This window comes from Pygocentrus nattereri, chromosome 25 (assembly GCF_015220715.1).
Source record: "Pygocentrus nattereri isolate fPygNat1 chromosome 25, fPygNat1.pri, whole genome shotgun sequence".
Lineage (NCBI taxonomy): Eukaryota > Metazoa > Chordata > Actinopteri > Characiformes > Serrasalmidae > Pygocentrus > Pygocentrus nattereri.
This window is the reverse complement of record NC_051235.1, coordinates 7868693-7883679: the sequence shown is the minus strand read 5'-3', so window position 1 is coordinate 7883679 and position 14987 is coordinate 7868693. Positions and strand designations below refer to the sequence as shown.

The window sequence follows — 14987 nt, the reverse complement described above, 5'->3', positions numbered from 1 at the left end:
CACACAAACATGCACACATGAACACACACACATGCTCAAACTCACACACACACACAAACACACACACACACAAACACGCACACACACAATCACACATACACACACACAAACACACTCACAGAAACACAAATACACACACATACAAACACACACACAGACACAAACATAGACTTATTGCTAATATTGTTGTTGTCGTCATTTTTATTGGTATTATTTTGTGTTTTTGTTTCTTTTTTGTTTCTTTCCTACTTTATCACTGTTGCTATCTATATGTGTTGAAATTAGCATGTACCCTCTGTCCAGAGGATGACCACTACTGATTTATTAGTTATACATTACCATTAACAGTCCTTCAAAGCAGAGGGTGGTGACAAGCAAAACTATTTTATTGTTTAATGTTGTGTCACTTAGTTTAAATTGTGTATATCGCTGCTTTCAGAACAAAACCCTCTAATCTCTGGTCCGTTACCATTGTGGAGATCAGAGGTTTCGTTCCAGCAACAGCGGTATGTTATTTGCGTTACCCTGTGTGGGGCTGTTGGGGTAGTTCTGACCTGCCTGCTGTCTCTGCGCATTTTTCATTGGCCTTATTTTGCAGATGTACATAAAGAGAACTTCTCACGGCAGAAATCAGCCTTTCCCACGGCTCCTTCTACGCTCATGCTGAATATTTGTTTGTGAGTCTTTTGTCAAATCTGTGAACAGACATATTTTTACACTCTCGTCCTCGGTGAGCTGATGACACCGTAGCAAGAAATCAACTACACGGTACTACTAATTACACCAAGACACACAAACCGCTGATATGGTTGGAGCACAGTCAATAAACAGGCCACAGTCGATTACCAACTGCAAAAAAGATCCAAATCCACAGCACAATCTTAGCACACAGACTATAATCTAGACTTTATTCTCTTTCTCTTTGAATCTCCCTTATAATCGCTTCATTTGTGTTGTCTGTGCAAAGAATGTTTTTACTATCATGTATCAAAAATCCAAAATTATGCTAATGTTGTCTTTTTATAATTATCCATTTAAAATGCTACAGTTTCAAAACTATAGATTGCATAGAGAACAGCTTTACCTACCTTTCTTAGCAATCTGTCTGACCCTTCTGTCACTACTGGAAGAGAGCGTGCAAGTTGGGGTCTTCATGAACTATATTTCCTTCCTTTTTCACTATTTTCAGGCAGGGGAAGGGCAGAAAACTTGCATGCACTAGTAATCACATGCTAAAAACTACACGGTCCATAATGCTTTGCCAAAACAGGAGCATGAGCAATAGTGGGAGGAGTCTGTAGCCACTATAAAAAAACATTTTTTGCATAAAAAGCAGATGAGCTGTGAAACAGATATCAGTTCTGAAGTGACCATAGCTGCTCAACCCAAAGTCTTGATCCTGAGGACAAGAGGCCGAACGGACAGAAATATGAGTAACTGAAGCGAGTGCAGTGCTGGGTGTACTTGTTTTCATGTGTGGTCTGGAGCTTTCCTCTGCAGTGTGGTGTGTGAAGCAATAAGACTTAGTTAGAAAAAGGAACAGCTTCTAAAAAGTGTCAGAATGGTGCAATGACTGTGTGACTATGGGGTGCAGGGATTTGTGACTGTCAAATCTGAGAAGCTAATGTGGTTTGTGGCAGCCATTGTGGAGCTCTCCACTAGTAATGTGTAGTTTGCGAGCCTTTGAGTTGAAAAAGTTCAGAGAAAACTAATTGGTAGATCTTATAAAGCTGTAGCTGAAAATCACAGGACCCTTCTCATTGCAATATGGGTCTGTTCTTTAATCCCCAAACCTGCTGTTGTTTTAGTTTGGGTGCATTTAAAAAGGGCGAACTACTAAACTACATACTGCATTCTGCACTACTATATACTGTAAACTGCATGCTACTCTACAGTATACGATCAAGCCATGTGACATACTATAGAAAAGGGCCGCCATTAGACTGTCAGTATCCAGGACCCATCTCAAGACTCCTCTCATTTTCCTTAGCCGCCCATCACTGCTTAGTAACTGTTGCTAGCCCCCTTTTTTAGTTCTGCTCAGTTCAGGTCTTTAGCAACACAGTTATTGCCTGCCTAATTCGAAATAATGGCAGGATGGAAGTTTTTGTTTTCTGCTCATCTCCAAAGCCACAAAATAAATTGACAGATTTGTAATCTGTGTGGTGAACCTGGTTGGTTTCCAAAGATACCTCACTTTTCCTGTTCGCTAAAAGGTCAGTCATTTCATTACCATTACATTTGTAGCTGGTAATGTGAGCTGATTTGACATAAGCAACACATGAGCCTGAAAAGCTGATGCTGAGCAGATTGTTCACTACTAGCACTGCTCTGTAGGCGACCCTGCCGGTCTGCAGTGATAGCAGAGGAGGATAAAGTTCAGTATCCTCACTGCTGGGCTTTAGTTACATTTAGATGTGAGGCTTGAAAGATTGCCAGATGTTGCATTCATAACCAAACAGGCCAGGGCTTAGAGAGTTAAGCTGTAACTTGAAGTTCGTTTTGACTTTAGACATTATTTCATTGAGCTCAGCCTTTAATGTTTGCCCAGGTCTCCAGGGATTTCACAACATAGCAACCCATCAAAAGAGCCTAGACCAAGCTTTAGACTGAATAAAGTTATTTAATTAGAATGGTCAAAAGAGCACAATGAATTACAATATAAGTAGAAAACCATAGACATGTAAAGAAGTGAAAACAGACACAAGCTTTATTGATATAGGAAAATGCATAGAATGAAAAAAGTAGTTCTGGGCTGGAGGTTGGGCAACCAGCCCTGTGACCGGAAGGTTGCTGGTTTGATCCCCTTGGCTGACAGTCCATGACTGAAGTGCCCTTGAGCAAGGCACCTAACCCCCAATTGCTCCCAGGGTGCCCTGGATAGGGCTGAAACACTGCTCTGGGCAAGTGTGTTCACTGCCCCTAGTGTGTGTTCACTAGTGTGCATGCACGTGGGTGTTTCACGGCACGGATGGGTTAAATGCAGATTTAATTTCACAGCGACAAGTGGTTCTAAAGTCCTTTTCATTTACTGGCTGGAACAGAGAACTATAAGAATGATGATTGAAAAAGTACATTTTGCACATTTTTTGAAAGTCACTTTGGATTACAGCATCTGATAAATGACTATGGTAAATGTAAAGAAAATCAATGTCAATGACTAAAATTTTGGAGTGAATCAAACATTATATAACAGTATCATGTTATGATACTGTTTTCATTTATCAATGAAACAGTGAACATGAAAAACTAGAAAAGTGCATTTCCTGAAGGAAACGCTGAATAGTTGCAGCAGTTACTGTGATATCCCAGTTATATTCTAAAGTGTTGCTAAGCAGTTACTATGGTATCCCATGACATTTTGCCAGGATGTATGGGTGTGTATTTAATTTTTCGTATGCATTAACCAAGTGTTGTTGAGAATGAATGGGACTTTATGCGAGGGATGAAAAAACAACAAACAGAGTAGAGCAGGTCAGTATGGCTGTGGATTAGAGCTTGGAGTCATGCCCAGAATTAGTACATGCATTTTGGTTACTGTTCAGCAAAGGAATAAACAGGGTTGAAGATTAGGCAAAAAAACGGCACACAGAAGAGTGCTGGTCAGTGTGATTTTGGATTAGAACTTGGGGACCTGCCCTGAGTTAGTACACACATTTTGCTGACTGTTGGACAAAGAAGTAATAAAGTTTGAGTGGTGGCGAAAGTGAATGGAAACAAAGGATGAAAAAAAAAAAGACAAACAGATGAGTGCAGGTCAACAATGAATTCGTGCTTGGGGGCCAGCCCTGAGATAGTGTATGCAAAACGATGTCGTTCAGGCAAGCAGAAATACAGTAGATTGGCTTGCAATTTTTCATCCCATTCTTTCTCTATGGGAAGAAATTCCGTGCATCCGATCAAAAAGCTGTATACAAACATGCATCACACAATCAGAGTGGACAAACTGGAAGCAATGCGCAACCATAAAAGTCAATGTCCAACAATCCAACAGTCTCTGAGAGTTTGTGGCAGCCAAAATCTAAAAGTCATTAGTTCTCAAATCAATATGTGCTTAACTGAAAAACAATGAAAACTATAATGAATAACAGGACCATCATAAATATTATAATAGAGATGCTACTCAATCTCAACTTTTACTAAAGAATTTCTGCGCTCAAAAACATGGCTTTTAAATGTTCAACTCCTCTTTGATGGCTTATTATAACTATATAGAGTGGAACTGTGTGTTATTCTGAATGTGAAAGTTGCCTCTTTGCACTTCATATGTATATCTGGCCCTCAGGGTCTGTGGTGAGATGGTGAATTTTCAGAAGTGTGCAGAGAGTCTTTATAATCTCAGTCTGTTGTTGAGTGCTGGGCTGCATGGGAGCTGAGCAGATCTCTCACCCTGAAGAAACATATGAGTTTATTGAGCACTCCAGATAACAGAAGACAGAATAATGCATATAAATACAGAATGCAGAGCAGACTTACTCATCAGGCTCCTTAATGTCATGCAGGATTCAAGGCACGGAGCCACTGGAAAAGCCTCTAACGGGCTGTAGAGTAAAAGAATGTTAGAAAAGAGAACCACACCTTAAAGTCGGTAAGAGTGACTGTAGACTTACTGCCAGAGTATCGTAATCCGAGGACATGGTCGCAGGGTTCAGAGCTGTGTATATGTCACTGTGAGAGTCTGTTACATTCTGGAAAATAAAAGAACATTAACAAAGTTACACAACTGACCACATTAACCAGGGGTCTCTTTAAAGTAGGAATAAGAACATGTTCTACTGGCATAAAAACCACCAGTACACACTAGAAAACTACCATTTATCAAATGTGTTCGCTGCTGTTTCCCCATGAATGAGGATAAATGCTACACTGCTCTGCTTGTGTAAAGCCAGATATATTTATTTAAAGAATATAAATAGCTTTGTGGTAAACAAATCTTCTTTAACTTTCCCTGTAGCCCTTTCAGCATATGAAAAATGGTTTTGCATGAAAAAGCTTACCAGAGTTCTATAGTGCAGGTAAAATCATTTAATTTGTTCCAAAATTTTTGGAAGCAACCTTTCGAGAACAGATTATGACCCAAATAGCTGCTCATTTCATCATGTGTGAATACAAATATGCAGATTTCTTTCAACAATGTGTTGAATTGGCCTTGAATGCTATTATGTTTACAGGGCATGATGAGAAAATTAGCTGTCTGGCTCATCATGCATTTCACAAGAAGCCTAACTCACCTGCTGAATAACTGACCTGCTGTGCCAGGTGGTGCTGAGAGCCATGAGAGGGGGCATGAAGCTGGCGCAGACCCAAGCACTGACAGGAACCATGAGAGGCAGCATGAGGCAGGCTTCCCAAACCCAAGAGCCAGTAAGAGCCACTGGATGCAGCATCAGGCCAGTATTCAAGCCCCAAGCACAGAAACCACAAGAGGCAATATAAGGCTGGCACATGAAGCACCGCTGAGGGCCTGTGAGAGAAGAAATGCAAGCACTGCAAATAGCCATAAGACAGAACATGAGCCTAGAGCATGAGCCACAAGTGCCAGAGGCAGCATGAGAGCACCATAGAGAGACAAAACCCAAGCTGAGTCTCAAATGCCAAAGGGAGCCACAAGAGGAAGTGTACCACCAGAGGCCTGAGCTATCACAAGCCGTGGGTGGTAGCATAAGGCTGATGCCCAAAGCCCAAGTTTCAACAATAGCTGTGGGAAGCAGCAAGGAAAGAGAAAAGATTATTGCCTTTTGCCTTTTCTGTGGTCTCACAACAGCGAAAGCAAATCTAATGGGTTAAAGGTTTGTTTTAATGCACACTGTGTAGTGGCTTCACAGAAATAGTCAATACCAAGTTCAGATGAGTATTTACAGAACACTGCCCATTGTTATTAACACAATATCATCTAAATAAGGCCAAGAGATTGATTGATGTTGATTTCGCATGCTGGCATGTGATGTTTAAACAGACCAAAGTGGAAGCTAAGCAAAACAACAGACAGCAAAAGTGACTTCTAATACAACATGAAAAAACTTCTTCAGATAAGACAGGAATGCATATGACATCAAAGGAGCTGAGAGACAAGAAGATGAATTCTGAATGACTGAAGATGGTAGTTCCTAATGTTGCTCAGGTAATCCTTAAGGGCTTTGACAGTGTAGTAGTACCAGTGCTTCTTGGCAAATAGCTTGGAATCAACTGACTTTCAATAGATTCAACAATTTATTAACAATGTGGGCATCTGTAGATAATCTATAGAAGATTATAGTGATACCATAATGGCCACTTAAATATTAATGCTCTAAAGCTTAACATACACATACAGTAACACACCAAATCCTCATATATAACATTAGTAAAGAACCCTAGATAGATAGATTTATTTACGGCATTTAGCAGATGCTCTTATCCAGAGCGACTTACAATTTGATCAGTTTATACAGGTAGGCAAAGGTGGTGTTAGGAGTCTTGCCCAAGGACTCTTATTGGTATAGTGTAGGGTGTTTACCCAGGTGGGGATTGAACCCCAGTCTACAGTGTAAAAGGCAGAGGTGTTATCCACTACACTAACCAACCACAGATAGATAGATAGAAAGAAAAGAATGGCAATGACAGCTGGAAAAAATACTTTAGAAGATTTTAAAGGATGCTGGAAATATAATGTAAATTATAGCTCCCAGAGATTTGTAGTGAAAACAAAACAGTGCATCAAAAAATACGAGCTATTATTTTGGCCAACTAGTGGAGTAACTGAACGTGTTTCATGCAACTTTGCTTTTGAATTTCTTTGTATAACTTAAGTTGCATGGAAACGATGTTGCAGGCAACTCATGACGTGCAACTAGTTGCACAAACATTTCACCATTTCACCTTAGGTGTTGTTGTAAATGCACATGATTCTCACACATGAGAAAAAAAATGATGAATCACATTCTGTGTGTTGGAGTGTGTGCATGCTTGCACAGAGCTGTTGATAAATGAGACCCCAGGAAAATACTCAAACCCACACATGCTAGACTTACTGTGAGAGTGGCATAATCAGAGCACATGGTTGCAGAGTTTAAGGCTGTGTATGTGTCACTGGGAGAGCCTGTAAAATGCTGGAAAATAAAAGAAAATTAAAAAAGCTTCTAGAACTAAATGCACTAACCAGACAAACACACACACATACATTAGACTTACTGTCAAAGTGTCATAATCTGAGGTCATGGTGGTGGGATTCAGAGCTGTGTATGTGTGGTCTGCAGGATCTGGAGTCTTTTAGAGAGACGAGGAGAACAACTCGAGTCTTTATTCAGTAGCAGCTTTATAGGAGTATGTAGACAGAGAAAGAGTGAAATCCTCTCTCAGTACCTGAATATCTATGTTTCTCTCTGCTCCTCTCTTCTTCCTGATCACCCAGTACATCCAAAGTGCTGCTATGCCAAGTATTAGAGCCAGAAAGACCACCACTCCTACTGAGACCAGCTTTGATCCTGAGCTTTCTTCTGGACCTTCACAAATAAACCAATTGATATATATTAATGGCGCCTTTTGTGATTGGCTGCCCGGTATTGTGCCTTAATGGGAAACACCCCATATAACTTCACTATTAATTGGCAGGTCTAAACTGTTGTTGGCTGGAAAAATGAATATATGTAAACATGTTGATACCACTAATGGACTGTGCGGTCTAAAGCATGAACAGTATGTTTTGAAACTTTCACAGTGTTTACACACTGCACCAAACTACTTTTATGTTTGAGAAAAGTGAAGGAAAAGTTTTTAGTAATATGGGCAATTTAAGGCAGCACTGTATAAGTTTGGTGACCTCTCTGGTTGAAAGGTGTAATTGCAAGCAACTTGCAGAAGAACACTTTTGTAACCCTAGTTTATTCTGGACATATGGGATGATATTTACACAGCACTTAAATGAGCATTGAATTAAGTATTGTTTGCAATATATTGTGCTGCACTTATATATCATATTTTATTGTATTGCACTGTGTATTGTAGTTTATACTGTATTGCATTGCATGGCAGAGTTCTGTGTTCAACTCTGCTCCTTTTTTCTGGGTATCTACAGTGACTTTTTGTATCTAGCATGTTGGACCTTGCTTCAGGCCTAAGATTGTGATATCAATCAGTAAAGTAATGATGAAGAAATTATGTACTTCTCAATATTCCTGACAAACTCAGCCTGACAGCTCAAAATTTTGAATTAATTTTTAGGAACATTCTATTTTAGTGTATTTTCTTCTACTTTCTGAGGAATGCTGTTGAATTCATTTTCCTTACATAGTCCAGCTTTAATATTTTAATTGCAAAATGTAACAGTTGTGAACAATGTTTTGAGCATAGCTACAATAATTATGTTGTAGCATCTTGGTGAAGAAGGAGACACGGGAGTAGCCTTGGTACGAGACCTGCAGAACAGGCACATGAAGTAGAGCTGAACAAAGTGGAGGGTTATTTCTAGCCATGTAATTCAAGTCCATACTGAAATTATTATTCTATTTCCCCTTTGTTGGAGGGGGCTGGGGCACATGGTGCAGCTCTGCATACCATGCTTCTATAGTCCCTTCTGTGAAGTGAAGCAAGTGGCAGCTGCCACACTGCCACCCTCCACTCTGCCACTGTTCTGGTGACCTCACAGCCCAAGCCAAGTGAGCGCTGCTACCGGCCACATCTTTGCTGCCACGGCTCCTCTTAAGCATGGCAAGACTCAGCACAGCTCACTGCGTCCAGTCCAGTACTGTTCAGCTTCCACAGTCAGGCTGAGCTCTAACCAAATGCCACCAGATGCTCACCCCAAAATTTGTTTACTTGGTTTTCTTTAACGTGAAAAGTTAAGTGACCTGGCTGCCTTAAATTTGTAGTTAAAATTGTTAATGTTTTTTATAGTTTGCATGTGTTTGAAGTTCTTTGTATAGCTAACAAATCCCTCTTTTTTATATTGAAATCACAATAATTGGAAAGAGTGCCGTTTTCACACTGCATGAACTGCAGTTTTAATTCCAGCCTATATCATCAACTCTGTTGTCATTTCTTTTAAGTGCAGAACTTAACCTAATAACATGAGGCTAAATTCCTGCCTATAAATGAGTTAGTCCAGTCAAAAGCAACCAGACACTGTATACATGACAACAGAACAACTAACTGAGTCTCACACACTGCGATCAGTGTTCATGCCTCAAGCAGCAAATATAGAGCCACACAAAAAAACAACCTTCTACAGTACATACTCATTGATTGCTGAGTCCTGGTACAGCTTGCTGGGCTCTAGTTTAGGATCATTAGTGATATGTGTGGTTTACAGGACTCACAGTCACTGAGTGTTTGATCAGGAGAGCGGAGCTCCTCGTGTCCTCTCACAGCACAGGAGTAGTTCCCTGCATCTTCACTGCATTTCAGGTACAGTTTGTTGTTTCTGCTGAGTTTGTTAGTTACAAGCTGTCTGTTCTTGTACCACATGTATGTGGGGTTGTTAGGCAGAGTGCAGGTGCTGCTACAGATCAGTGTTACTGTTGTTCCATCTGATGCTGTGCTGGAAATCACTTTCACCTGCAGACCTGAACAGGCAGAAAAGAAATATTAGATTAATTAGATAAACACATCGAACATAGATCAAAATGGAAAAGAACTCGTTTACCTGTAACATTCAGAATGACTCCAGGTCTACCAGAGAATCTCCCTCCTTTAGTTTTTGTGATGAACTGAAAGTAATATTCTCCAGAGTCATTCATTTTCACATCTTTCATTGTCAGAGTGCAGTTTCTCTCTTTAACTCCAATAAACTCCACTCTACCAGCAAACTGCCTTTCCTGAGGCAGATCCATTGGCTCCTCCACAAACCATCTGGAATGCCAGAATGCATCATTAATGCTATAACCACTGGGATGTGAGTATGTGCAGGGGAAATCCACTGATGAACCCTCCAAAGCACACACTCTTCTGTCTGTGTAGGTCACATTCCAACAGTCCTGATCAAACACACCTGTAAAAGTAGAATCTTAGCTCGTATTGAATTAGTAGGATTACGAACAATTAGCTGAAACCAGTTGTCATACTCACACACTGCATTAGAGTGGACTTCTACATAGCTGCTAGCTACAGAGCAGGAGTAGCTGCCAGCATCCTCGCTGGATAAAACCAAAGATGTCTGATTTGCTTTCATGTTTCGTCCATTCTTATTCCACGTGTAAGAAAGGGGTCCTGTGGTCAAATTGCAGGAAGTGATACAGGTCAGTGTCTCTTTGGGCTGTGAAAAAGTGCCAGAGTTCAGCTTCACCTGTGGGTCTAAATTGAAATAAAGTTACAAATATTTCAGTACATAAATCCTATGAATCTTTCAAAAAACTTGCTATATTTACCAAACAGATTGTGCTACTTTAGATGTTTACCTGCAACTGTTAGATTCACTGTAGTCAGGCTGAGATGTTTCTCTCCTTTTTCTGTAATGATCATGAGGAGATATTCTCCTGTGTCTCTCGTTCTCAGCTCTCTGATTGTAAGCGTTGAGCTGGTGTTTGTCGTTGGAGAGTAGTACACTCGTCCTGCATAGTCTGAGTCTAAAGCTAAATCCTCTGGATGTTCCTCGTTCCTCCATTTAGCTTTCTCTTTAAAGCTGAACCAGAAGACAGTTTTGATGCTGATGTTTGAGTAAGAGCATTTCAGGTCCACCTCTGATTCGCTCAGAGCACAGATGGTCTGAGGACTGCAGGACACATTGACATCCAGTGTACCGGAAACTGAAACAGTGTGCATTGCAGTTTGTGCAGTAATCAGAATATATCACATTACACCTTAGTAATAGGGATGTAATGACTTGGTAATATCATGGTACTCAGCTGTACTACCCTAAAAATGATATGCTAATTTTCTAGTTGCTAGTAAATGAAACATTTATAATTGTAGTGGAAACCAGTTGGTAATGAAATGAAAAAGTAATGGTGTCAAACTCTGATTACTCAAAAATGAAATGGTAATTTGACAGATGATACAAAATCATTTTTCACTTTTGTAGGTATTAGGTTTCCATCAAGGCTCATCTACAGACAAGTGTTGTTATTTTTTATTTTTAGTATTTTCCGTACTTTGTATGTAGTAACAACTGCAAAATTTTCATTTTATTTAACTTTTCGATTAGTACAACTTGTTACTACTATTTTGTTATTACACGTTGTTTCCAATTTGTTACCATTACAGTTACTAACATATTCATTAGTAATGACTTGAAAATCTTATTTTTTGGTAGGTCCAACTTAATTTGATCAAATTAATACCTATATCTGGTCCTACATTTGATGCAAATAGCTGCGTTGAAAATATGTCTACATTAAAAATCTGTGATATGTTGAATACTTATTTCCCCCATTGTATATATCAGTACTATTCTATGTACCTGAACAACATTTATTTATTTATTTATTTACCTGTTAGGTAGAGCTCATAGAGTGGCCAGTACAAGTTGGCTGTTTCTAATAAAATGGATAGTGAGTGCACATGACATAGATGTAGATGGAAGTAATTCAGTAAAAGTAGAATAATCTTACCGGATATAAACAGCAGGATGATCAATGATGGAATTCCACAATTAAGGCCCATGGTTCCACTTAGAGCTGGCCACAGAAGAAACAAGCACTTTAATTAGCCCGCTGATTCAATCTGACACCAACCCTTTGACAATGCCTGCTTTGTAGAATGAATTAACACTGTATCTTGTGTGGTTCTGTGATTTATATATCGCTGCTGTCTGAACAACACCTCGTATCTCCATTTTTGTCATTTTTCAGGTTTTGACATAATTTGAAAATGCCTGTTACCATTTACATTGTGTATAATGATGAATCGATCAAAATAAACAGCCTAAAATGACTTGGAAAAAACTCTGGTTCCATTGACTTACATTAAAAATGAAGCAGGTTTTTTCCTTCTCCTGTAAAGCTACCATTTTGGAGATATGAGGTTTTGTTCCAATAGCAGCTCCTTGTGCTTAGTTTGCTGTAGTTGTCCTGTTTCTCCTGTTTTTCTCTGTAGGCTTGTCTTTAGTTTCATATATTTGCATTTCTTTGTTCACTGGTTAACATATTTTGTCATTTTCTGGTTGTTGCTTGTGTTGTTAGCTCAATTTCATTGTTTGCTTTTTGTGTTCGAATACTTGTTCTAGTATAGTTTGACCCCTAAAGTGTCCATACCTGTCAGTGTGCCTTCCCAGTACTACAACCTCAGGCAGGACAAATCACCATGCTACAATATAAGAATGATTTTAAGGTAATCCTGCCAGTAATCACACTATTATATGAGTACTGTTTTTTCTATAACTTCCATGGAATATGGTGGATCAAAGTTGCATATTGCTGCTATATGTATTCCATTACTATCCAATATGAAGAAAGAAACAAAGATCTAGGAATTTCTGGTCAAAGTTTTGTTCCTGCAGATAACTTGTCACTTTGTTATTGGTCATCGTAGTTATCGATTGATGAAAACATAATGCATAGGTATTTGAATTTGATGTGTTGGATACAAAACGAGAACTGTTAATATCAGAGCAACCGGATAGCGCTTGCAAAATATGCTGAATAATTGTTTAATGGTCTTACGACACTCGTTTATTTTCACACTCTCATTCTCAGCATACTGATGAAACTGTAGCAGCAAAACCACTGAACTGTGTTACTACGTCCACCAAAACACACTTACGAGCAAAACCACTGGAGCAAAGTTAACAAACAAGATTACAGATTATAATGAAGGTTCCCCACACATTTTCTTCCTCTTTCAGTCTCCCTTACAAGGGCTATGCTTTATTTGTACTGTGTGAGCAAAAAATGTCTTTATTATCATGAGACATTTAAAGAAACGTCCAGCAAATTATGCTAATGTTGTCTGTTTTTTTTTCTAGATGTGTAATGATTTACGAAAAAATGACCATGTTGCCCTAAAATGTCCGTTTTAAAGCTACAGATTGCATAAAGAACAGTTCTACTAAAGAGAATTTTACTTACCTTTTGTTTATGATCTGTCTCACACTTCTGTCACTTACTGAAGGACAGCATGCAAGTGAGGTCTGTCTGCGTGTTTTCTCTGTCTTCATGAATTTGTTCAACTACTTCCTTCCCTTTTTCACTGTGATCAAACACAAGAAGGATGCCAAACTTGCAAGATTTAGTAATATGCTTCACTGAAACAGGAATGTGAGCAATATAGGTGGAGGAGCCTTGTCACTTTTTAAGCAGGTAAGAATGGGAAATGCTGGTAGAGCATAGCTGTACAATTCAAATGTTGAGCCTGAGAGCAAGAAGCTAAATGAAGGACAATAAATATGAGTAACTGAAGCGTGTGGAATGCTGAGTGTACTTGCATCATCTGGGGCCTGGAGCCATTGTCTGCAGTGTGGTGTGTGGCACTGAGTGAAGCAATAGACTTTGACGCAGTGTCAGTGGTGCAATGACTGTATGGTTATGGGGTGTTGGCAGTTCTGAGAAGATACTGATCTCCGTAGCAGCCATCGTGGAGCTCTGGACTAGTGCCGCTCGTGAGTCTACTCTCCAAACCTGCCGCATGTTGTGTTAGTTTGGGAGCAATCGAAAAGGCATGCTACTCTCAGGGTTGTCGAACTGCAAGAATGCTGGACCTGACTAACCAAGGACCTCCCTGCAAGGGGGTGCTTTCCAAAAGCCTCAGAAATGAATTGATTTTGGTTTCTAATGTTGATTCTGTCTGTTATTATAGAAATAAACAATATGCAATTGCTTCCATCATCAGAAAGTCACAAGGTCGATCCCCCTGTTGCTACGGCCATCCGTGGCCGGGAGTCCAAGATCACAATTGGCTTTGGGTAGGTTGGATGGCCCTCTGTCTTCCCCATCACTCAATGTGATGCTATCCAGCACAAGCATCTGTTAGCTGATGTAACAGATCTGGTGGTTGGCGCTTTCCTCTGAGTGCATAAAGTTGTCCAAAGAACTTGCATTAAAGTTGCAGTGGGGCTTCACAGGACTTGAATGAAGCCTGTTCTAGCTTTTGTCCTTAATAGTGCTGGTGGTATCATGTAATGGGGGAGTCCTAAATTTAAGGGCCAGTGTAAGTGTAGGATTTTCTTCCAAACAAGAGCACACCTGTTTCTACTCATTTCATTGGTCAATGGTCAAATGATCAATAATGATCATTTGAGTTCCTGCTTCATTTCATCGAAAACCTGCAGCCACACTGGTCCTATGGGGATAAAATTGGACCATCCTGGTCTAGAGGCACTTACGATGTGAAAGAAATCACTGCATGGGCTCAGGAACACCTGAGAAACATTATCCATGAACATAATTTTGGCTGCATCCACAAATGCAAGTTAAAACACTATCGTCCAACACTCCAAGAGTGGAAAATCCTAGTGAGTGAGACCACGTCATATGAGGTTATGTTAGCTACAATAAGTGACAAAGGGCCCGTGGAACTGGGAATTTTTCATGGATCATCTCACTTCTAACTAAGAGCATGATTAAGAGACTAGAAGTAAGAGATGTTTGTATACCTTATTATTTCACTTTATTATTACTGAATTCTTTCTTTTCCAACTCCTTTTGACAGGGACTACCTAAGCCTTAAACAGTGAGCCTTTTTGATGTCTGGCCTTCCTTCTTCCGTTTTCTATATGATGTACCATACAAGCTTTTGTTTACTGTGTTTAAATAAAAAATTTAATTACAAAAAAGTTAAAACAACACTACCATGTAAAGAAGAAACCATATTTAAACAGGATCCAGAAATGCTGCATTGTCTAAGCCCGAGCTCATTAAGGTTGGACTGAGGCGAAGTGGAAAGGAGTCCTGTGGTCCAAGAAAAAAGACTTTTTTAGAAATCATGGACGTTGTGTCCTCCAGGCTAAAGAGGAGAGAAACCAAGTGTTAAGGTTTCAACAGCACAGCATATATATATATATATATATTGCTAAAAAAAAATAAAGGGAACACTAAAACAACATAATATAACTCCAAGTAAATCAAACTTCTGTGAAATCA

At 39.5% G+C, this 14987-nt stretch overlaps 1 protein-coding gene across 3 annotated transcripts; it reads right to left on the bottom strand.

The window, feature by feature from the left end:
• Positions 1-2927: 2927 nt before the first annotated feature.
• On the bottom strand, positions 2928-13057 carry LOC108436599 (obscurin-like). Of its 3 annotated transcripts, XM_017713192.2 has the most exons (12): positions 12978-13057; positions 11523-11588; positions 10371-10718; positions 10042-10266; positions 9620-9964; positions 9294-9539; positions 7342-7481; positions 7171-7245; positions 7011-7088; positions 4611-4688; positions 4477-4541; positions 2928-4390 (listed from the first exon to the last, which is right to left on the bottom strand). In XM_017713192.2, exons 2-11 carry the CDS (start codon positions 11572-11574, stop codon positions 4506-4508), a joined length of 1623 nt encoding a protein of 540 aa, XP_017568681.1. In that variant the 5' UTR covers positions 11575-11588; positions 12978-13057; the 3' UTR covers positions 2928-4390; positions 4477-4505. The 3 variants fall into 3 exon arrangements, with proteins under 3 accessions (XP_017568681.1, XP_037390432.1, XP_037390433.1); XM_037534535.1 differs by lacking the exon at positions 2928-4390 and having other exon boundaries at positions 4492-4688; XM_037534536.1 differs by lacking the exon at positions 2928-4390 and having other exon boundaries at positions 4492-4688; positions 10042-10182.
• Positions 13058-14987: the final 1930 nt, after the last annotated feature.